Raw genomic sequence first — 25,883 nt, 5'->3', positions numbered from 1 at the left:
AAGATTTAGTTATAGTTGACCACGAAACTAACACATTGTTAGTCTCTGTAAATTTAGAAGATCCAGGTGAATGGGGTAATATTGATGAAAAATTACGAGTTGTTTTAATTGAAATGGGGCCTGTTCAAAAGAAAAATATAATATATCCCAGAGATACATATGGGCGTAAATTTGGCAACACGTATTGTAATAGAAAAATGGAAAACGGGGAGCTCATGCCAAGAACATGATTAATTTATTCCAAAACTTTAAATTCTGTTTTTTGCTTTCGTTGCAAACTTTTCGCACCTTCTGAATCAAGTAGTCTTGTAGAAGGTTATAACGATTGGAGAAATGTAAGTACAAGTTTGCATAGACATGAGACTAGTTTAGCTCACATGAAAAATTTCTTAAAATGGAAGGAACTTGATAAAAATTTAAAAAACAAAACTACTATTGATTGCCAGACTCAAAGCATGTATGAAATGGAAAAGAAACATTGGACGAGTGTTTTAGAATGCTTGATTGAAATTATAAAATTCCTTGGTAGCCAAAATTTAGCTTTTCGCAGATCATCTGATAAATTATATGAAAGGAATAACGGCAATTTTTTAAAATTAGTCGAACTGTTTGCGAAGTTTGATCCCGTTATGGAAAATCATGTTGAAAGGGCCCTACAAGGAAACAATAGAGTACACTGTTTGAGTAAAGACAGTCAAGATGAAATATTGGAAACTAAGTAATGCAATCAGGGATACAATTTTATTATCAATTCGAAAATCTAAATATTATTCCATAATTTTAGACTGCACACCTGATGCAAGTAAAAGAGAACAAATGGCCATTATTATTCGCTTTGTTTCCTGTGACAATGGGATTGTCAAGATCAGGGAAAACTTTTTAGATTTTGCAGGTATATCAGATACTACAGGACGTGGTTTATGTGCAACAATAGTGGAACAACTGGAAAAATGAAATATTCCCATTGAAGACATGTGAGGTCAAGGGTATGACAATGGGGCAAATATGAAAGGTAAAAAATATGGGATCCGAAATTTGCTTTTGAACAAAAATCCTCGAGCTTTTTACTTGTTATGTGCTGCTCATACTCTAAATTTAATCATTACGATGCAGCCGAAGTGAATGCAGATACAGTTAGTTTCTTTGCAATTATTCAAGAAATATATAATTTCTTTTCATTCTCTTACAAATGTTGGGCAATCCTTTTAAAGTTCGTAAAAAATTTAAGAGCTATCAGAAACATGATGGGAAAGTAAAATTAATGCAATCCGCCCTCTACGATATCAGTTAGGAGAAATTTAAGATGCACTTTTTGAAATTTTAAATAACGAAAATTTTAATAAAGAAACTCAGCATGAAGCAAACATTATCTGCTAAAATGAAGGACTACAAATTTATTTGTTCTCGTATAATTTGGCATGATTTACTTAACAGAATAAAGCCTGTGAGTAAAATGCTTCAAGACAAAAATATGAACATTACACTTGCCTTAGAATCTATCGAAAACTTAAAAATATTCTTACAAGAGTATCGATCAGATACAAATTTTAAAGAAGTTCTAAAAACGGCAAAAGAACTGAGTGAAGAGGTGGATGGAGAACAAGAATTTAAAACTGGTATGGAAGTTCGACGATGAAAGAAGACACGACAATTTGACTACGAGCATCATGACGAAATGCCACAATCGCCAGAAGATAAATTTAGAGTGAATGTGTTTTATACACTTCTAGACATTGCATGTGTTCGTTAATAGAACATTTTGAACAACTAAAAACATATGATAATTTCAATTTATTGTGTAGATTACTACAAATTAATAACGAAGATTTACAAAAAAATTGTGACGATTTAGAGATTCTCTTGATGGATGGCGACAAAAAAGACGTAAATGCAATAGAACTATATAACGAGTTATGTGCTTTCCAGGATATTTTTCGAAAGGATAATTTAAATATTCAAAATGCTTTCGATATTCTTAATTTTATTGTGTCCAATAATTTATCTTTCCCTAACTTTTCAATTGCTTTAAGATTACTATTAACCTTACCTGTTAGTGTAGCGAGTGGTGAATGTTCCTTTTCCAAGTTGAAATTGGTTAAAACCTGCTTAAGAACAAGTATGTCACAAAAAAGGCTTGTTAGTTTGGCGTTAATAGCTATTGAAAATGATGTATGTGTGGAATTAGACGTTAAGACCATTATTTCTAATTTGGTGAATATAAAATCAAGAACCCTAAAATTTTAATAAAAAAATTTCAAGTATATTTATGTAATTTAATTTATTTTCTGTTATTCTGTAAAGATTTTATTTTTTGAATACTGATATTAATATTAATAAAATGTTCTAATTATTATTTCTGAATTCTTTTCTTATTTTCTCATCTATCTCGAGTTTCTTTTATTTTCCTAAAAGATAGTTCCACTTATAAAAATTATTAAAATATTTTTGCAATTTACTAAGAATTTAGTAAAATGCAAGAATTTTTTAAACTTTATTTCAAATAAATTTTAACTTTAATTAAAATTCATTTTAATTTTGTTAGCGATTCAGGTTGGTGAGAAGGCTATAATCCCTGTATCATTATATTCAATGATTAAAGTGAAGTGGCTTTATCAAAATTTGCTTTAACTTTTGAGAATTTTTTGAATATTCGGGTTTTTAATGATTATCCTGCCTAGTCAACACCCTGGTTTGTTACATTTAACGAACCAATGTGTGGCTGTTCTGTCAAAATTTATTTAAGAAATTCCAAATAATTTAAATTTTTATTATCGTAAAAGAACCACACACGCCTGGATTGTTACAGGGGCGCTTAGACATTGCATGTGGGCGGCAAAGACCCTAACGCCGGCTCTGCATATTACCATATTTTAAAAGCGCTGAAAAGTGGTATGTATGGCGCATCTTAACTAAAAAATGAAAAAATTGATGCATGAACTATAAAATGTTGGTCACCCCTGCTCTAGATGATGACCTTAATATGAAGGTTGACACATCAGGAAATTAAAGTAATTATTTCTAACATGGTTGTAGGCTCCATAATTTGTCTGAAATGAATGCTGATCACCATGTAACACTAAAAGAAAGCAGAATGTTGGAAGTTTTTCCACTTGATTACTATAAATTAAAGACACCAAGAAATTATATACTTGGTTTAATCCTTTATCCAAGTGTAAGCAAATAAAGTTTGCAGCTGAAATATAATCAGGACTAGGGCAACTCGTATATAGAAGCTAATGACTTCACATCACTTGCCTTAGTATCCCTTAATGCAAAGCACATATCCTTACAGGCATGCATAATGCTTTATGGGAAGAGTCACTATCCAGACCGGTTTCGACCTTTATTGAGGTCTCATCACTGGGAGCCAGACCCAGAGGTGATACTAAGGTTGAAGCAATGCCAAAAAAATGGAAAAACTTCCAACCACTATCTCTAATCCAGAGTATTTTAATAATAAGGTGTGACACCTTTTGGTTACTTATATATGAAAATATGACTTCAGCAGGATCTTATGATAGTATTACATGAAAAGTTACATCATTACTAACTTCCTACCAACAATTTTCTTCCACATTAGCCTGTTATCTGTCAACATTCCAATATTATCAGATCTTATATTTTTGTCTTCTAAGGCACTTTTTATTGTATATTAATCCACCTACAGCTTGGTGTTTTTCTGGGTTGCACCCTTGACTTAACATCAGATCATCTTCCTGTATCTCCTTCAATTCTAACTGCTGATTTACAACTCAAATAGAGAATATGTATTGCATGATATAATAGTCCATTAACTCCATATAACTGGAGAGTTTTGAAAAGCTTTTCTCTGGACCTTGTCATATGCCTTTTCCAAATCTACAAAACTGTTTGTCTTAAAGTGAAAATCTGATCCCGACAACCTCTGTTTGTCCTGAATCCAACTCGTTCTTCTCCAAGCTTCTCCTCTACAATTTTTCTTAACCGTTTCTCAAGAATATTTGCATAGATCTTATCAGGAACGCTCGGTAGAGAAATTCCTCAGTAATTCTCACATTTCTGTTTTATTTTCATTTTTATAGATGGGTACTATGAGTACTCTACCCCAGTCATCTGGAATTCGACCCGCTGATTCCAGATGACTGGGGTGTAGTGCAGCCACTGTAAAACTTTTATACCTTTATATTTTAGCATTTCTGGTCAGATATCATCTACTCCTGCTGCCTTTCCATACTTCAGGTTTGGGATAGCTTTTTCTGCTTTGAATACAGATATATTCCAGATGGAACTCCCATTGAGTGTTTTTCTACCACCATTCTATCACTGCTTGTTTCATTTAGCAATCTTTCAAAGTTATTACTCCGTACATCAAGAATATCTTTATCTTCAGTTTTTATATTCCATTTATCATCTCTAATTCATTTTACAGTACTCCTTCCTCCATTTCTGAGCTTTTTCAATAGTCTCTAAAAATATTTTACCATTTTCCTAATATTTATTTTCTATGTTCTTACCAAAGTCTTTCCATGACTTTATGTTTAGCTAGTTTTACACACCGTTTCACTTTCTTTAATTTTTCTCTGTATTCCCTAACAGCACAAGCTGACTTACTTGCCAGGTACTTTCAATATGCTTTCTTCTTTTCCTTGACTGCTTCTTTAATTGCCTGAGTCCACCATAAAGTTCTGATATTTCTATCCTTGCAGATTACCTCACCACATGCTACTCTGGTTGAATCAGTCAAAGTTTTTCTTTACAGTTTGCCACTGAATTTCCAAGGTTTGGTTCTTGTTTTCAAACTCTTTCAGTTTTTCTAATTATGTCTGTGTATTTGAATCTGCAGTTAACATCTGATAGCTGTTCAACTTTGATTCATTTCAAAACTTTCTTACACACCCTTCTTTTCAGTATGAAGTTCAATTTTATCCTCCTCAACACTAAATGGGGATCACTAGCATTTGAAATAGGATCACCTCCTATTTCAAATCCTCTGTATACTTATGTTTCTTGAACCAGTGGGGAAACATCACTGTCAACAATAACATAGTCAATTACACTTTTCTTATTTCTTGAATCTTCTCTCCATGTGAATTTGTGCATGTTTTTATGTTAAAACATGGTGCTCGTAATAACTAGTCCATGTCCTGAGCAGAAATCTAGCAGACACTTACCATTATTATTAGCTTTGGTTTTTTCTCCAAATTTTCCTAAAACATTCTTATATGTCTGGTAATCATTTCCTACTCTGCTGTTTAGATCTCCAACAAGGACCAACTCCCTTTTCATTGTGTCAGCTCGCTTTGCTAATGTCTTGAAAAATTCCTCAGTCAAACCTTCTGTGGGACCATAAGCAGAATTAATTTTTATTGTTCAATTCTCCATTCTATTAGCCCACATCACTCTACTTGATATTGCCTACCATTTTAAGAAGATTATCTACATATTTAGTGTTTAATATTATAGCTACTTCTTTTCCCTGATTGTTATTGCCTGAATATAATATCTTGTATTTGTTGCTTAGAAAGATTTCACCCTGTTTTTGTCTTCTTTGTTTCAGTAACGCCTATTGTATTGATCTGATACTTATCCAATTCTTCTGCTACTTCCATTTCTTTTACATTGATGCTTCTTATGTTGACAGTGCCAATCTTGATCTCTGTTAATGTTGAGCTGGGGTTTGTTACAGTAGTTGACTTTTTTTTTTTGCTGTTTGCCATGGTTCCTCAACAAAAACAACTGGTGCTTTGTTTAACTGGACAATGCCCCAGCTGGCATGATATTCCATCATGTATCATCATTTGAGTTATGGTTTAAGACACTAAGAATACAGTTTGTTTGGCAAAATCCCAAATTACCAGCTCATCCTCATTCCTTTAGTATTCATGTAGATACTCAACAGGGTGCTTCACGAGAAGGGAAGGATTGGACATCAGGTCAGAAGCTCTGGTCAGTTCTCTGCATTCCCAAAAAGGCAATGTGGAGGTCTCCTCCCAGTTATCCAGCCTTGACCCTTAAGCACCTCTGATACATATATAATACATATATTAATACTTGTAATTTAATTAATATTTCTCTATGAATAATATATTATATTATTAATTATAATTAATTATACAATATTAATTATTATTAGAAAATGAGTCAAAGCTATGTGAGCAAGTTCAAAAATTTATTACTAATCACTCATATCATTTTGACTCACACTGTATTATTGTTAACTACCATGTTGAAAAATTGAAGTCTTTTTCTCTTCTACCCAGTTAAGTACAATAGATTACTGCACTTCAGGTGTCAGATAGATGCAAAGTCAAACTTTATTAGACCTTTTTACACACAAGACTAAGTTAGCTATTCTCAGACAGAGAAGGCCAGCCCAGTTGACCGAGTGGTTAGTATCCACTCTCCAGCCAAAAGGCCACAGGTTTGAATCCCGCTGTGGGCATGGATGTTTGTGATTGTCTGTGAAAATACTAGTGTTGGTTGGCAGTAGATGGTGTTGATGCAGTTCATTGTAGTTGGTGGATTGAGTGGTGGAGACAGAGTTGTAGAGCAAGTGCCCTCCCTCAGTGAGTCCATGGACTCCCTGGAGATGTCACATAATAATAATAATAAAACATAGGAATTTTGTCTCTTGCAAACTATCAAGAATGGATATAGTTGACATATATTAGCAGACCTGCCTGATTGGCCAAGTGGTTAGTGTGTGTGTGTGTGTGTGTGTGTGTGTGTGTGTGTGTGTGTGTGTGTGTGTGTGTGTGTGTGTGTGTGTGTGTGCCTGTTTTTCCAACCAACAGGCTGTGGGACCACTGCCCTGCATATTGGAGATTTATTTATTTAATTTCTAACTTTGAACTGAAAGAGAGCTACATACTGTGGTCCCATATGTAGGATCAGAAGAGGCCTAGGCCCCAACAATATCCTGTGCTATCCATTTCCAGACCTGTTCTGCTTTCTCAAACAAAATACACTTCTCAGTAAAATTTAAATAATGGTTTCACGCATAGAAGAGAAAACTAAATAAAATTTATTACTCCTATACAGTAGCCCTCCTCCCCTTTGTCCATTGTTTCAGTTATCTGTGATCAACCCTGGTCTGAAAGTATTGCATGGAAAATTCCAGAAATAATTCGTGCTAATAAAAAGTAAAAAAAAAAATACTGGGTTTATAGGTTGTAATAATTATTTAATAATTATCACATAATCAATCAAATAATTTAATAATTATTTGATGAACACTCAAATATACAAGATTAAATATGAATTGTTACATAACTAAAAACACCAAATGTGTAGGAACCATTACACAAGTACAATAAAAACACATGGAGCATGGAAGCTGGCACATGGTCAGTCATTGTTCAGCAGGTGTGCTCAATAGTTTGCAGAAAAATTAAAGTTTAATGTGTTTAAAGATCTGACAAAAGGTTTCCAAATGTCACACAAAATCATTCCTTTGTTTCTGTTGAAAGTGCCTTGTGAGTAGATTACCATCAGATGTAGTGGGTACTGAAGTTGTGTTCTATTTATGGATGGAGCTCTTATCCCATTCAGTGTTGTTGTGAGTGTGGGAGAAATGGAATGCCAGACCTGAGCTGTCTTCTCTGTTGTTATTGATGTCTCTAATATGCTCCTTTTGTCTATTTCTAAACTTCTCAATGTTTGCCTTGTGTTATTAAGACCACATGAACACGGAATATTGTAAACTCCAGGCTGTTTGTTGAAAGGGTTATGGTCCTTGGGTGAGCTTAACAGATTTCATACCATCATAAATGGGCTTGAAGGCCACTCTAATGTCATGAGATTTCAGGAGATTTGCGATTTTTAGTGATAGTTTGCCAATAAAAGGGATGGAAACCGAGTCTCTGTAGTGAATGTCATTGAAGAGAATTAGAAAAAAAAGTATTTGTGCCATTTTTTTTAGGATATCCATTGCTGATCAATAGTTGGAGAATAGAATGTAATTCTTCTATTAGTGTTCCTTTATCTCTTATAAACCCAATGTTAGTTATTTTTTGTTACATTAGTTTTTTGGTAGAAAAAAATCGACATACTTATAAACATTCATACATTTTAAATTGCACGCTGCTCTGAGTAGCATAATGAAATCTCTCACTATCCCTCCTGGGACATGAGTTATCCCTTTGTCCAGCATATCCATGCTGTATTGTATACACTACCTACCCTTTACTCATTAGTAGATGTCTCGGTTATCACGTATACTGTTGCAGTATCACAGTACTTGTGTTCAAGTAACCTTTATTTTACTTAATAATGGCCCCAAAGTGCAAGAGTAGTGATGCTGGCAATTTGGATATGCCAAAGAGAAGTAAAGTGCTTCCTTTAAGTGAAAAGGTGAAAGTTCTCGACTTTATAAGGAAAGAAAAAAATCATATGCTGAGGTCGCTAAGATTCCATTCACATAACTTTTATTACAGTATTTTGTTATAATTGCTCTATTTTATTTTTAGTTAAACTTTATCATAAATATATATGTATAGGAAAAAAACAATATATATATATCTATATATATAGGGTTCGGTAATATCTGCGGTTTCAGGTATCCACTGAGGGTCTTGGAACTTATTCCTCACAGATGGGGGAAGGGGGAAAACTGCATATTTTGCTCAGTATTTCATGAGCTTCATTCAGGGAGAAGGCAGAACTGGCAACAACAACATTTAAATGCTAAATACAAGAATGAGTCACACAGCATGTGTGTGTGTGTAATATCACGTCTTGTTCACAGCTGTACAGGAGGTGGAAAACTATTAGGATTCAGAGACATGGGTATAGAATTAATTAAATAATTTAAAAAATTATAAACAATTAACAGCAATCACTTCCCTATATCACCACTGTTTAAATGCCTATCAGAGAGGATTTTGATTTAATGCTGTTTCCATTTAACTTTACTTACAAACTATTCTTCATGGTTTTAAACCATGAAGAATAGTTTTATTTTCAGTCTATATTTTGTTTGATGCAATCCAGTATTTAGAACTTCATAAAAGATTAAGATAATTTTTTTGAAGCGGCTTGAAAAAATTAACTCTTTCAAATAATATTTGGTATTTAGGAAATTTATTTAATGAAATTTGGAATTTACAATCTTGATTAAATTATGCTGACACATTTCAGTTTTGATATAATCAAATAATTTTGTTAAAGAGAGAATCCACAGTGAATAACCATTTGATTGTAAAGATGTCTGAATTCCATCTAGAATATGAGAAATATTTATAAGAACTTTTCAAGTGAAGATGAGTTATCTATCTCATGTGGAGGTAGCATGAAAAGTTTCTCCTCCAGTGAAACAGTCCAGCCAAAGAATAATGTGTAGATGGACACAGCAGATTATGGAAATGGTATTAACTGTCCCATCATTTTCAAAATTAGGTTCATGAAAAAGTCAAATTAATTGGCTCTAACAGACAATGAGACCTAAATAAGTAAAAGAACACAGGATGTGAGAAATCACCTAAAACAAAGCAGAAAAAAAGAAAATATACTTTGTAGCAATATTTTTAGATGATCTAATATTATTATAATACCCATATTATGCCTAATAGCTTATTACCCTGTAAACTAGCATTAGTAAATTGAATATCATAATGGTTAATCCTTTCTGCTACTATCTTTATGTTGCTTCCACCCATGAAAGATTATTTGTAAACCTATAGCATATTGTACTGGGGGTGGGCTAGGGATATATATATATATATATATAAGCAGGAACCTATGTTATTAACCAATTGTCAAGTCAAAAACTATAAGTAACACTAGCTGAACAAGAAAGTGGTATAACAGTAATCCCTCAACTATCCAATCAACAGGAGAGCAATTTTCTGATCAGATAATTTGATCAGAAGGTGAGTTAGCTGATCTCATACGGAGGTAGCAGGGTTTTTTCTCCCGGAAACTTGGGTTTTTCATCCCGCATACATACAAATCGGCCCTTCAGAACACACGCAATTTACAGACAAAAATTACTAGTTGTGTTGGAGGTGGGCGGTAGATGGCGTTGATGGAGATGATTCGTAGTAGAGGTTAGGTGTAGAGACAGTTGTAGGTGTCCTCCCGCGATGAGTCTTCGGACTCCTTGGAGGTATCAGGAATAATAATAATAATTTGAAGGTATAATAGGTACAATTACATGGTATGGTACCAGAAGTCATTTGATGCACTAACCCATCCAAGAGTTGGTTAATTGAAGATTTGTTCATTTGTAGAACCAACAATTGTGAAATCACTAATTCTCATTAAGGCAATAGCCTCCTCTGCTAGAATAAAAAGAATAATAAATATTCCATTTGAAATCCTATGATTTTCTATGAACATACTCAGCTTTTAATTTAAGTACAAAATCATAAATTTAATGTAAAAATATAAAAAGATGTGAAAAGAGTCGATAATGTTTCCACTCTCTCCCAGTAGTCCAACTTGAGGCTTTATAACCTTTTGTAAGCTGGTTCACATAAAAAGATGAGAAAATTTTATGACAAGGATCTTTCTAAACCAATCAATTAAGTGTAATGTGGTGTTCATGGAAACAGTCTTTGGTGTTATGTAATGTTATTTTCATCCTAAATACTAACATGATAATTTTAGAATTTTTAAAAAATATCTAGCAGTAGATTTCAGGTTTCTTTTTTCCCCTCCTTTATGTATTCAGTGATACAAATGATGGCTATAGTGGTGATGATGATGATGAGTATGACATGGTTATGAATCAAGAGGATCACCCTACAAAGGAACATAACGATATGAAATTTTACTTGATTGTTTTTGGATGTGTGGCTATATCTAATAGTATTTTCACATTACTAAGAGCCTTCCTTTATGCTTATGGTGGAATATGTGCAGCCAGTAGCATACATCAGAGACTTTTAAACACTGTTTTAAAGGTATGTAATGGTAGTTTCTAAAAGTTTATTTTAGATCATCTTACTGTTGATTTGTAACCATTATGATGTATAAAATTAAAATGAATTGTAAAAATTGCTGAATTATAAGATTTATATAAAAGTTTTGCAGTTTGTATATAAATTTTTCTATACAAATAAAATCACTTGAAAGCATTTCATAATCTTTCATCATGTGTGCTTCAGAACCATCATCTGGTACACCTTTCAAGTAGTATATTAGATACCACTTTGTTGACGACCAGATGGTAGTGTATATTTCTTGAACATTTATGCCAGTAAAATACGCATTGCCTTTAATTATTCATAAAAACTTAATTTCTGTTTGACATTTAAGTAAAATTATATATTTTTGTGATTGGCTAAACAATCATTTATGTTAGCATTATAAAGCATTTTCAAATGGAATAATTTTAAGGTACAAATTTCATAATTGGTAAATTAAAATTTTATAATATTTTATAGTATGTTGTTGTAGGATTAAATATGGATAATTCAAAAGTGGCAAGGAATCAATTTATTCAGAGGAGTGTATGTGACTGATGTGTTAGTGCTTGGTATTTGCTATTTTATTAGAGCATTTCTGAAACTGAAAATCGATTCCTTTATTGTGGGGAAGATTTTAGACAAGGTAAAAGAAAATATTATTGTGAGGGGGGGACGATGCAGTAAAGCATGTCTGGCCATCCCTGGGAAATGTGTGTGTGTGTGTGTGTGTGTGTGTGTGTGTGTGTACAGAATGATTATGCAATGCTGAAGTAATTTATACAGGTTTCCGATTTGAGTAGTTGGTAATGACATTACACAAAAGTAATTGTGGGGCCAAGGGGATGTTGAAATGCATGTACATGAATGCCAGAAAGATCAGAAATAAGGGAGAAGAGTTTTTGGCGTTAGTCAGCTCAGCTTGAAAAAAAAAATGATAGGCATCAGTGAGATCTGGTTGACAGAAAATGATATAGTTACAGAGATAGAGTGGAAAGGGTATTGTATTTTCAGGGAGGATAGAGGGAATAGGACCCGTGTGTAGAGGCTTAAGTGCTGTGAGGACATCATATTGGAGGCTTAATGGATTGTATACAACACTTAGAAAGGATTAAAACAGAATTTAATACTTCCTATATATTTCGTCTCAGTAAATGAGACAAAATATATAGGATGATGAGACATCTTCAGTGATTACAAGAAAACTAATGTAACATAAAAACAAATAATGCACAATACTAAGCCGCCCAACCACGTGGGTGACGCTAAAGTCCTATCTAGGTGGAGTGCCCTGTAAGGGTGGTTGTAGGTGGCCTGGAATGTAAAGTGGGACCTCTGGTGATAAGCATTTTCCAAATCTTTGGAAGCTTAATGCAACCATATTTGTTGAGATTTGGTTGATTTCTGAGAGCTGCTGCTGATTCTAAGAATAGTCTCTCTTTTTTGAATTTGCTGTGGTGGAGCATGGTGGTTTCATCCTGTGGGTTGTATCCAAAACATGGTCAGCCACACCTGACTGACCATAGTCATGTTTGCAGATGTATGACTTATGTTCCTCCAGGTGGATAGTGGCTGATCTGCCTGTCTGTCCATATGCCAGTTTACAGGGACAGGGTACTTTATAGACTCCAAGCACAGAGAGGAGGGAGCTGATCTTTTGTAGAGCAGATAAGGGTAGTAAGTTTGCAGTGGGGCTTAAATGCTATTTGTAGATTGTACTTTTTTAAAATCTTGGCTATATTTTCAGATGTGCCATGATGTAGGGTATGGTGATGGCATTTCTAAACTCTTTCTGAAGAGAAGACCGAGGAAAGTAATCTGGTCCTCCCCTTTTCCTCGGTGTTCTCTTCAGAAAGAGTTTAGAAATGCCATCACCCTACATCCGTGTAGGGTGATGGCATTTCTAACCCCTACATCCGTGGCACATCCAAAAAAATAGCTAAGATTTTAAAAAAGTACAACCTACAGCATTTAAGCCCCACTGCAAACTTGCTACCCTTATCCACTCTACAAAAGATCAGCTCTCTCCTCTCTCAGTGCCTGGAGTGTATAAAGTACCCTGTTCCTGTAAACTGGTGTACTTTGGACAAACAGGCAGATCAGCCACTATCCACCTGGAGGAACATAAGTCATACATCCGCAAACATGACTATGGTCAGTCAGGTGTGGCTGACCATGTTTTGGATACAACCCACAGGATGAAACCACCATGCTCCACCACAGCAAATTCAAAAAAGAGAGACTATTCTTAGAATCAGCAGCAGTTCTCAGAAATCATCCGAATCTCAACAAATATGGTTGCATTAAGCTTCCTAAGATTTGGGAAACGCTTATCACCAGAGGTCCCACTGTATATTCCAGGCCACCTACAACCAGCCTTAGAGGGCTCTCCACCTAGATAGGACTTTAGTGTCACCCACGTAGTTGGGCTTAGTATTGTGTGTTATTTGTTTTTATGTTACATTAGTTTTTTTGTAGTATTAAATTATGTTTTAATCCTTTCTGAGTGTTGTATACAATCCATTAAGCCTCCAATATAAGGGAATAGGACAGGAGGTGGAGTATTGCTGATAGCAGAAGAACCACAACGAACAAAATTAGAAATTAAAAAGGATTATAGGTCTGGGAAATATTATTTATTTGATGCTGTCTGGTGTGAGATAGAGGCAAATAGGACAAAATTTATTGTTGGTTTGCTGCTATAGATGAAGAGGGGGAGTCCACAGGAAGATATAGATGCCATGTATCGGCAGATTAGCAGACTTCAAGTATGGGAACATATATTGGAGAGAGGAAAGGAGACATGGCAAGATGGAAGTGGAACTTGTTAAGGCATAACATGGCAAGGAATCAATTTACAGAGGAAACCAGGGGTTTGAGGGTGTTGGATTTGGAATAACATCAGAAGATATATCCATAACCAAGGTAGACACTGCCTCCCATTGGGGAGAGTGACTATGCAGTCTTATTCTGTGAAGTTGCTAAACTTGTAGAATTCTCTGTCAAGAAAGGGTTTATATAAATATAAAGCTGGTAATTATGACAGATTTTGGAGGCATCTTGGAACAGTGCTATGGCTTGGGAAGCTAAAAGTAAAGAATGTCAGTAGTGCATAGGAAGTGGTCATATTGAGAGAAGCAGTATCAGACCGCATACCCAAGGTTATGAGGATAAACCAAGTGGGGATTAAGTGGATGAGTAGAGATATAAAGCAAGAACCACAAAAAAAAAAAAAAAAAACCACTGTGCAAGAATATAAAGAAAAAAGTAATCAGTATACTCATGAGCAGTACAAGGTGATTAGTATGGTAAGAAAGGCCGAATCTGATTATAGAGAAAATTAGCTAAGCAGGCCAAAATAAATCCAAAAGAGTTTTTTTTTTTTTTCTTTATATAGCAAATAAGAGGAAAAATGGATATGGTAGGATGACTTTAATCAATGCTGATGGTAGGAATGTGATTGAGGAAGAAGAAATTGTTCAGTTGCAAAGTGATCATTTTTTGCAAAGGTATCATCCAGGTGGAGATTTTGCAGTTGCTAATGTGACATGTGAAAACTATTACAAAAGTTGGAGTAGATGGGAATGGATAGGAGGAGGTGTGGAGTAACTAACAGACAGACACCATGGAGTTGTACATGGTGGAGTGGAATCTAGAAGAATGAGAGTGATTAATGGTGTATCTCAAGGTTCTGTACTAGGGCCAATACTCTTTAATTTGTATACCAATGATAATAGAGAAAGATTTAAGGGGGGGGGGAATATTCAGTTGTTTGCTGATGATGCAAAAGTGGGGAGAGTAATAGGGTAAAATTTCAACTTCTTGGACTGACTTGCCCCTTCAGCCTTTTCTTTCATAAACACACACACATATCCCAGCCATAGCTTCTACAGCTGCCAAAAAATGAAATAAAATAAATAAATAAAACATGGAAATTTTTCCAGAAATAATACCTATAAAATTTAGCAACCGTAGATAACAAAATAACTCTTTTTTGTGATCTGAAGATATCAGTATACCATTAAGCAACAATATGAATAACTACCCAATATCTAAACTTTTCTACAAGCCTTACTTTTTTTGAGTTCTCTCCATGTGAATTTATGCATTTTGTCATGCTGAAATGAGATGAATAGATGGTGTGTCTGCAGTGACTAATCTCCAGAGAGTTGAAGCCTCCAAGACAAAAGCATGCAACACGACCACTTGGAAGGACTGGTGTGAAGCATCACTAAGTGACCATATGGCATCTGAGGATGTCCAGTGAGTAGGTGGATGAATTATGCTGAAACATGGTATTAATGGTGACTAGTCCATCTTGAAAAGAAATATGCAGGTTCTCCCATTATTATTAATGCCTTTTTATCCATATTTTTACCAAGCATTTCTCTATGTGGGAGATTCATTTTACTACTCTGTCTTGATCGCCAGCAAAAGTCAAGTTTTCCTTTATTTTTATGTCAGCTGTCCTTCTTTCTCTGCTAGAGCCGTTTGTGTGATCATCCTCTTACAAGATTAATTTCTTACTCTGCTGTTAAGGTTTTCAACAAGAACAAAGTTCTCCTCTATGTCAATTATCCTATTCGATGATTTTAAAAAATTCTTGTACTTCTTCCCTATTAAAACAATAGGTACAAATCAATCACATTTTCCAATATCCCAATTGAAAATTTCCTACAGTGTTGTATTTGAAATTGCCTGTATGCATTCTTTTCTTTCTCTGATCACTGTTGCCTGAACAAAGCAACTTATATTTACAAGTGTATATATATTGGAGCAAAGGTGGACCAAGTTGCCAACAGTTGCACCACCTTGCTACAGTCCTGAAGATATTTTCAGGCGTGAACTTTGTTTGCTCACACTTGGATAAAGGATTAAACTAAATTTATTATAGTCTAACCAAGTGCAAAATAAACTTCCAACATCTTTCTCTAAATCCAGAGTAATTTAATAATAAGGTGGTACACCAGTTGGCAACTCATATAAGTAAATATGACCTCTCTATGGCTTCTACCTTAGTGTCACCACCTCTGGGTCTGCCTCCCACTGACGAGATCTCAATAAAGGTCGAAACTGGTCTGGGTAGTGGGCCTTCCCTCAATGCATAACATTATACATGTTCACAAGGACATGTGCTTTGCATGGTGGGAGATACTGAGACAAGGAGTGATGAGAGCTTGGTCCACCTTTGCTCTGAGTTGCCAACAGGTGCACCACCTTGCTACAGGCCTGAAGATATTTTCAGGAGCAAGCTTTGTTTGCTCACATTTGGATAAAGGATTAAACTAAATTTATTATGATGAAAGGAAGTTTTTTATTTTTTTATGCTGGATGACTTGCTATAGTTAATGTTATTAGTAGCACTGATGCCATATTGGCTGGTACATTTCAGTAGTGTTCAACCATAAGCATTAGAAGAACTCGCACACCATTAGTAAGTTCTTGTAACTGGGTTTGCTATAGTAAGAGAAAGAGCGAGCGAGAGCTGACTTAATATTACATTTTCAATAGTATCATTTTTGCATTTATTAAAGAACATGTTAACTTTTTATAGGCATCAGCAAAATTTTTTGACGTAACTCCATTGGGACGAATCTTGAATCGTTTCTCTTCTGATGTGTATAATATTGATGACACACTTCCATTTGTTTTGAACATACTACTTGCTCAAGCATATGCTCTCATTGGGGCACTGTTCATCACTTGCTATGGCCTGCCATGGATCATTTTGTTGTTTATACCTCTTATTGCCATCTATTATTCAATACAGGTATTTATTAAAGATTATATGTGTGTGTGTGTGTTCTTTATAATTTGTTTTATTTTATAGACATTAAAATGATTAATTTTTATTTATCAGTCAATTAATATTAGAAATTGCAGCACTCACATTGTAAGTTTTCTTGTAATGTGTATTTCAGATATGATATAGGCAACTGTACATAAAATTGCAATCAGAAACAGTGCATATGTAAGAAGCAGATAAGTTTGTATATCTTAAAATCCAAAATAGATTCCCCATCCCCATTACAGACACCTGCTGTATTCTGCATTCCTTTTTATTATTTTTACATGCAGGTAATTTTCAGCCAACTGTATTATACATATAAATTAATTCACAGTCCCAATACAAAATGTAGCCCATATAGTAGATAGGAAGAGTAACTCACAGTGAAGTGATTAGCAAGGTAGTTATTTTGAATTAATTTTATGTGCAAATTTGTTTTTATTATTATTATTAAAAACAAATCTGAAATTTGATCTTTCATTCATCCCGATGAAATGTACAGTTTTTCCACACAGTAAAATAAGAATGTAATTTCTTGTCTTGTATTTTTTTTCGCCCATACACAAGAAGTCAAGAGACCTATAAATATATCAGTGCTGTGTGTGGGGTATAGATCGGGTGAAATTATACTAGACAAGAAATTATAGCTACTTATATAGAGACTGTTGAATATATGTCAGTTTCCTCAGTATCCCATAATGCATAGCACACTTACTTTTGGACATGTATTGCTATGCATCATGGAAAGGATTGCTGTCCAGACCAGTTTTGACCTTTATTGATGTCTCATCAGTGGAAGCTAAGCATCTAACCTGATGTGTTGCAACTTAAATATCAACTTATTGTGTGGCATCCTATCAAGTGTCTTTGCAAAATCCCAAAAAAAGGCAAATTACTGAAACCTTTAGCAAATCTATGTGGACTTTCACTGATAATATTACCCTCATCTGCCCAAGTTTGTAAATACTAATTTCTCCAAAATCTTCACAACCATAGAAGAAATACAAAGTGGTTTATATTTTGATACTTGCATTAGAATGTACCTTTATGCAATGGCACTATCTTACCTTCCTTCCACTCATTTGGAAACACTTTCCGAATAGCTAGACATTCATTGAGCAGCCAGATCATTGGAACTATCAGTTCCTTAGTACATTCTCTTAAAACACATGGTGAAATTTCCCGTCCCACCTCATTGATCTCCAGAGTACTTAGTATTCTAAACACATTCTTCTCATGCACTTCTAAACCTTTATTCCTTTCCATTCATCCAGGAATAAAACCAGCCTTCCAGGATGAAATGCTCCAACAAACTGATCATTAAACATTTCCACTATATCATCTGTAGTGGTCACTTTACCTACCTTTCCATCTAATAAGGTCAACTTGTCTACATCGTTTCTCCTTCTACTGGTCACATAATGAAAGAATTTCTTGAGGTTTTCCTTTGACCATAGAGCTAATCTCTGCTCACATTCCATTTTTGTCTCCCTTTCTATACTAGTCACCATCCTAGCCTGAGTCTTATATTCCTTATGCAAATATTCTCCACCTCTCTCTCTCTCTCTTTCTCTCTCTACTTATGCTTTTTCTACAACCACTTTTTCATCTGCAGTTCCTGTTTGATTTTGTTAGCCCTCTACGTTACACCAAATTGTTTTATCTTTTTCACTTGAGGAATGTTATTTGTCATTGCTGTTGATAAATATTTCCTCACTAGTTCCCATTCACTTCTGACATCTCTCTCTTTCTTTTGCAGTTCTTCCATTCATGGAACTACTCTAAGCTGATCTCTAAGATTATTATAGTTTCCTGCCTTATAATTCTACATAAATCCTTCCTCCTCAAAACTTCCATGTCTATTTAGCCTCTATATCGAGACTGCACAGTCACACTCACCATTTAGGGACAATTCCCCTCCCCCATTTTTTTATACTCTCTGTTCCCTGGCCTATATTCACATCCTCATCTACACCATACACTTTCAAAATTATTAGTGCCATTTACTTCCAAATTCTCCACTCTGAGAGGACTTAACTCATCACTTATCATAAGTAACACTCCACTACCTTGTTTGCCCTTTCTATCCTGCTGAAATATCCTTCTATTCCTGTCAGAACATCATCTTCATTCAACCACGTTCCACTGATTCCAGTAATCTTAAGACAGGCTGAGGTTATCAGTGCCACAGTTCACTACCTTTATTCCTCATTCTCCTGGTATTTGTATAAAGAAACATCAATACACTGTCACCATTTTTTTTACTTATTATTATTCCGTCTAGACTCCACTCTACAATATACTACACATTCTCACAAGTGAATGTCTCTACAACAGGCCATCTCTGCTATCATCCACCTTGGCAGCTCTAGTTTCACTTTCCTAATGCTCTCACTCGCTATGTGTTAAGGCTAAAGTGCCAGGAGAAATGCATGTTGCAGGTTTAATAGAGTGAAACAGCAATTAGAAACAATTAGAAACAATATTTAATCTAATATTTCGTTTTGGTACCTGAGACATTGTCAGTGAGAAAACAATATGAGACGTAACATGCACACACAAAAGCAACACAAAACCAAGTGAAACACTTAGACAAAAGACTAGTCCTAAGTAGGGTGCCCTCTGTGGGTACACTATGATGTAAACTGGGATCTTGAAGTATTAGTGTTCGCCCATATTTTAGAAAGTTTTATGCTGTATTTATTCAAATTAGGCTGATTTCTGAGAGCTGCTACAGATTCTAAAAACAGTTTTTCTCTCCAAAATTTACTGCAATGGAGCCTGGTGGTCTTTTTCCAATTGATTCTATGAGCTGTATCTAAAGCATGGTCTTCAAGGCCTTATTGAACATAGTCATGACCAGATGTACTTTTTACTTATGTTCTTCTGTATGGAAGGTGGCTTGATCTTCTTGTCTGTGCATAGTAGGCCAATTTGTAGGAACAGGGAACTCTATATACATCAGGAACTGAGAAAGAGAGGAAGGATTTGGACCATAGCAGAGCAGATCAAGGTAGTTAGTTTCAAATAGGGCTTCAAAGCCATGCAGAGATACTTCTTAAAAGTTCTGACTTTTTTTTTTTTTAAGTGTTTTAACAATAGGAGATAATGATAGCATTACTAAAATTCTTCTGAATTATTTTTTTGATATCATGAGAAGTTAATGTTTTGATGAAACCATATTGCTTGGTTGAAAGAGTCTGTGTCTGGGCCATGAGGCCAAATAGAGAACACATCATCCACATATCTTAATCAGATAGAAGGTTTGAGAGAGTTGAGTTAAGAACTTGTTTTTCAAAATTCCAAAATATGCAAGAGGGGGATGAGAGGGGAGAACCCATAGAGAACTCTCTTTATAAATTTCGTTCTTCCAAGAGAAATATCCAGAATGGATGGCAAAGGAAACAAGATCTGTGATATCAGGAGGAAAAATTTTGATAAGGTTGGTGAACAGTGAGGTGATATCAAAGCTAATCAAAATATTTGTATTATTTAACACTAAATTCTCAATGGGGTGCTCATGGGTCAAAGCTGTATAACTCAGAGGTGACATCCACATAGCCTTTAAAGGAATGTGGAGAACCAACCAGGGGCTCTGACCTAATGTCCAATCCTCACCTTCTCATGGTGCACCCTGTTGGGTATCTATCTGGATACTGAACGAACAAGGATGGGCTGACAATTTGGGATTTAGCTGACCAAATTGTATTCTTATTGGTTAAACCAAAATAAAAAATGATGGTACAACATGACAAAATTTCATGCCGGCTGGGGCATCGCCCGGTTAAACAAGTCCCCTGTTGTTTTCACCAGGGCGAACAGCGAAAAGTCAGCTACTGGAACAAATCTGAAAACAAACCCCAACTCAACATCACCAGAGTTAAAGATCGGTACTATCAACGTAAGAAGCCTGAATGGCAAAGAAATGGAGATAGCTGAGGCATTAGATAAGTACCAGATCGACATAACAGGAGTGACTGAAACAAAAAAGACAAAAACTGGTGAGATCTTTCTGAGCAATAAATACGAAATGTTATATTCAGGCAATGACAATCAAGGAAAAGAAGGAGTAGCCATAGTATTCAACACAAAATACAAGGCTAATCTTCTTGAATGGCAGTCAGTCTCAAGTAGAGTAATGTGGGCAAATATGAGAATGGGGAACTGGACAATGAGACTTATATGTACCTATAGTCCCACAGAAGGTTCTACTAAGGTAGAAGTGGAGGAATGTTTTGAGGCTCTAGAGAAAGCTACTGACACAATGAAAAGGGAAAAGTTGGTCCTTGTTGGGGATCTAAATAGCAGAGTAGGAAGTGATTGTCAGACATACAAAAATGTTTTGGGAAAATTTGGAGAAAAGAGCAAAGCTAAAAATAATGGCAAATATCTGCTTGATTTCTGCTCAGGACATGGACTGGTTATTACTAACACCATGTTGCAACATAAAAATGTGCACAAATTCACATGGAGAGAAGAGGCAAGGAATAAGAAAAGTCTCATTGACTATGTTATTGTTGATAGTGATGTTTTCTCCCTGGTGCAGGACACTAGAGTGTACAGAGGATTTGAAATTGGAAGTGATTACTATTTAGTCTTGAGCAGGATAAAATTGAATTTCATATTGAAAAGAATAACATGTAAGAAATTTTAAAGCTAATGAAAGTCTCAGATGTGAACTGTAGACTAAAATACACAAGGATTATTGAAGAAAAAAATGAAAGAGTTTGAGAACAGGAACCAAACCTTGGAGAGTCAGTGGCAAGCCATTTGCAAAAACACCCTAATTGATTCAGCTAGAGAGGCATGTGGTGAAGTTGTCTGCAAGGATAGAAAAATTAGAACTCCATGGTGGACACAGGAAGTTAAAGAGGCAGTGAAGGAAAAGAAGAAAGCATATCAAAAGTTCCTGTCAAATAAGTCAGCTTTTGCTCTTAGAGAATGTAGAGACAAATGCAAGAATGCTGAACACTGTGTAAAACTAGCTAAACGAAAGTCATGAGAGGACTTTGGCAAGAATATAGAAAATAAATATCAAGAAGGTGGCAAAATATTCTGCAGGTTGTTGAAGAACCTTAGGAATGGAGGAAAGAGTGCTGTAAAAGGAGTTAGAGCTGATAAAGGTGACATGAAAATGGGAGAAAAAGATATCCTTGAAGTATGGAGTAATTACTTTGAAAAAACTGCTAAATGAAACAAGCAGAGATGACAGCACAATGACTGCATACCTGGGCAGGTAAAAAAAACTGCCCCGCATGCAGTCAGGAATACATATCCATACTTGAAGTAGAAAAAACCATCAAAGGCTTGAAATGTGTAAAGGCAGCAGGAGTAGATGATATTCGACCAGAAATGCTGAAGTATGGTGGTATAAGAGTCTTACAGTGGCTGCACTGCATAGTTCAGAAAGCCTGGACAGAGGGACGAATTCCCGATGATTGGAGTAGATCTCTCATAGTACCTATATATAAAAAGGGAAACAAAACTGAATGTGAGAATTTCAGAGGTATTTTCCTACTGAGTGTTCCTTGCAAGATCTATGCAAGTATACTTGAGAAATGGTTGAGAGGAATTGTGGAAGAAAAGCTTGGTGAAGAACAAGCTGGATTCAATCCAAATAGAGGCTGTCAGGATCAGATCGTCACTTTACGACAAATAGTCGAGAAAGCTTGGGAATATAATAAATATCTGTATTTAAGTTTTGTCGATTTGAAAAAGGCATATGACAAGGTGCCAAGAGAGAAGCTATTTAATACGCTACAGTTATATGGTGTCAATGGGACATTATATCAAGCAATACTTAGTCTTTATTTGAGCTGCAAGTCAGCAGTTAGAATTGAAGGAAGTACAGGAAGATGGTTTAATGTTAAATCTGGTGTTAGACAAGGATGTACATTATCCCCTCTGTTATTCATTATCTATATGGATCACATTATGATGGAAAGTGGTATTATAAATGATATCAGAATTGGAGATGTTAATGTCTGCATAAAGCTCTTTGCTTTATGCGGAAGATGTTATACTTCTAAATAAATCTGCTACAAGTTTGCAAGATTCCCTGACTAAATTGAATAACTGTTGTAATAGATATGGTATGAAGGTGAGCATTAAAAAGACAAAGACAATGAAAATAGGTAGAATTGTTGAAAATGTCAACTTTGTTGTGAACGGGGAACCTGTGGAACAAATAAAGATTTCAGCTACTTAGGCACGATTTTTAGCGAAGATGGTAAATTAAATATGGAAATAGACAACAAATCAACGAAGCTGATATGGTAGGAAGTCAATTGAATAAATTCATATATAATAAGAGAGAAATTAGTCAGAACACTAAATTAGCTGTATAGAAAAACCAGGGTTCAAACCAGATTTAACTTATGGATCTGAGAGCTAGGTCACAAGTAAAACACTTGACACCAATGACTAGAGACCACAGATATGAGAGTCCTGAGAATGATTAGAGGTGTGAACAGATGGCATCAATGGCAATATCATATTAAAAACGAGGATATTAGGAAAGAACTTGACATTGTCAGCATCCAGGAATGCGTTAGCCGAGCTAATCTCAGGTGGTATGGTCACTTAAACAGAATGGGCGAAGAAAGATTAACAGAACAAGTGTTCTCTGCCTGGTTGGCAGCAAAATTACCCAGAGGAAGACCAAGATATAGGTGGATTGATATAATACAAAGTGCCTTAGACGATAGAAATATAAGATCTGATAATGTTGGAGTCTTGACAAGTAGCAGACTGATTTGGAGGAAAATTGTAGTTAGGAAGTTGGTAATGATGTAATTTTTTCCATGTAGTACTATCATATCCTGTACACCCCTTGAGGGTACATGGCAGGAATTTGATGCTGATGATGATAAAAAATCTCAATAGAAGTTTTAAAATAGATAGAATTTTTTTATGTAGGTTGTGGTATAATCAGTGAGGGGGGACTTGCTTACTAATTTATAGCATGGGGGATCAGTAGCCCCAATTATAGGTCTTAAAGGGAAATTGGATTTGTAAATTTTTTGTAACACTGTATATCCAAAGAACTGAAGGTTTTTTTAAGAGGAGGCCAGAAAGAAACTCTTTTTGAGCAGGCTTTTTAATTTTTTGATGTGAGATTTAGTGTAATCATAATCTAAAAGTCTGTAGATGGTGCAGTCTTTGAGAATGATGTCCATTTTTCTGTTGTATTCACTGTCATTAAAAATAACAGTAGAGCTCCCCTTATCAGCTTTGCCAATGAGTATACTATTATCTTTGCATAGTTGAAGGCACTGAGTTGGGAGGATGATAGATTTCTTTTATGAGGCAAAGATCTAGAAATAATACTGGCAATGTATAGCATTGTTAGCTACTTCCCGAGCCAAGTTACAGATACTGCATTTGATGTAGAACATTAGGTCTAGTGCTGGTACTTGTTTCTGTGCAACAGCAAAATTGTGGCTGTGATTTAGTGCTCGGACAGCAACTTTATTGATGATAAGCCTTGTTGATGACAGGTTAACTACTGTATGAAGAGGATGAACTTGGCACAGGTTTAGAATTCAAGAGACTGTTGTACTTCTTGATTTGTTTATTTTTTATTTTAAATAATTCCTTTTAAGCAAAGGCTTCTAAAATATCAAAGAGAATGGTATCATGTTGGAGGCTTAATGGATTTTTTACAACACTCAAAAAGAATTAAAATAGAATTTAATACTTCCTATATTTCGTCCTAGTCACTAGGACATCTACGGGGATTACAAAAACAATTAATGTAACATATACACAAATAACAAACAATACTAAGCCCAACCATGTGGGTGACACTAAAGTCCTATCTAGGTAGAGCGCCCTCTAAGGGCAGTAGTAGGTGGCCTGGAATGTAAGGTGGGAACTCTGGTGATGAGTGTTTCCCAAATCTTCGGAAGCTTAATGCAACCGTATTTATTGAGATTTGGTTGGTTTTTGAGAGCTGCTGCTGCTTCTAAGAAAAGTCTCTCTTTCTTGAATTTGCTGTGGTGGAGCATGGTGGTTTTCTTCCATGATACCCTGTGGGTGGTGTCCAAAACAATGTCAGCCAAGCCTGAATGGCAATAGTTGTGTTTGAAGATGTAAGACTTGTGTTTTTCTAGACGGATGGATGCTGATCTGCCTGTCTGTCCAAAGTACGCCAGCTTACAGGAACAGGGTACTTTGTAAACTCCAGGCAGAGAGAGAGGAGGGAGCTGATCTTTCGTAGAACGGATAAGGGTAGCAAGTTTGCGGTGGGGCTTATATGCTGTGTGTAGGTTGTACTGTTTTAGTATCTTGGCTATTTTTTCGGATGTGCCACGGGTGTAGGGTATTCTGATGGCATTTTTAAATCTTGTTGACGAGAAGGACGGGGAATGGGGGAGGAGTTGATTATTTTTTTGATACTGTGATCACTGTAGCCATTGGAGAGGAAAGTGCTGTGTATGTGGTTAAGCTCGGTAGTGAAGGCAGTTCCACTGGAACAAAGATTGTGGGCTCTCTTGGTAAGAGTTTTAATAATGCCATATTGTTGAGAGGGGTGGTGGTGGGAGAGTTTGTGAATGTATCTGCCTGTGCGTGTGGGTTTTCTGTATACGGTGAGGGTAAGTGTATCATTAGGCAGGCGTGTGACTAAGGTGTCTAGGAAGGGTAAACAATTGTTCTTTTCCTTTTCCATAGTGAACTGGATTCTTGGATGTAGACTATTGAAATGATTGAGGAAGGAGTCTAACGTGTCTGGGCCATGAGGCCAAATAGAGAACACATCATCTACATATCTTAGCCAGATAGATGGTTTGAATGGAGCTGAGTCTATGGCTCGTTTTTCGAAATCTTCCATATAGAAATTGGCAAAGGGGGGGGGGGGGGTGAGAGGGGGGAACCCATGGCAGTTCCCTCTATCTGTTTGTAGATTTTGTTGTTCCAAGAGAAATACCCAGAGTTAATGGCAAAGGAAAAGAGATCTAAGATGTCAGAGAGAAAAACGTTTTCTAAGAGAGATAAGGTGTCAATTAAGGGAATATTGGTAAACAAAGAGGAGATATCAAAGCTTACCAATATGTCTGTCTTATTCAAGGTTAAATTTTCTGTGAGGGCTTAAAGTGGGTCGAGTTTTTTATATAGGCTTTTTTGGAATGGAAATTGATCTTCATTTTAACGCAGTTTGGTATCATATTTGGTATATGCCATCACCATACCCTACATCCGTGGCACAT

General features: G+C 35.5%; 1 protein-coding gene across 1 annotated transcript in view; it reads left to right on the top strand.

Annotated features, from left to right (window-relative positions):
- Positions 1 to 25,883, top strand: part of LOC150093085 (ATP-binding cassette sub-family C member 10) — a 231,437-nt gene that overhangs the window by 136,386 nt on the left and 69,168 nt on the right. Inside the window, exons 10-11 of the mRNA XM_090414153.1 lie at positions 10,652 to 10,883; positions 16,441 to 16,656. Coding sequence (XP_090270279.1) covers positions 10,652 to 10,883; positions 16,441 to 16,656 — 448 coding nt within the window. The remainder of the gene's footprint in view (positions 1 to 10,651; positions 10,884 to 16,440; positions 16,657 to 25,883) is intronic.

The sequence above is a fragment of the Typopeltis vanoorti genome, chromosome 24 (genome assembly GCF_054136105.1).
Source record: "Typopeltis vanoorti isolate ZY-2024b chromosome 24, IOZ_Tvanoo_1.0, whole genome shotgun sequence".
NCBI classification, from domain to species: domain Eukaryota; kingdom Metazoa; phylum Arthropoda; class Arachnida; order Uropygi; family Thelyphonidae; genus Typopeltis; species Typopeltis vanoorti.
The sequence above is the reverse complement of the archived record's forward strand: the minus strand, read 5'-3'. Positions and strand labels throughout refer to the sequence as shown.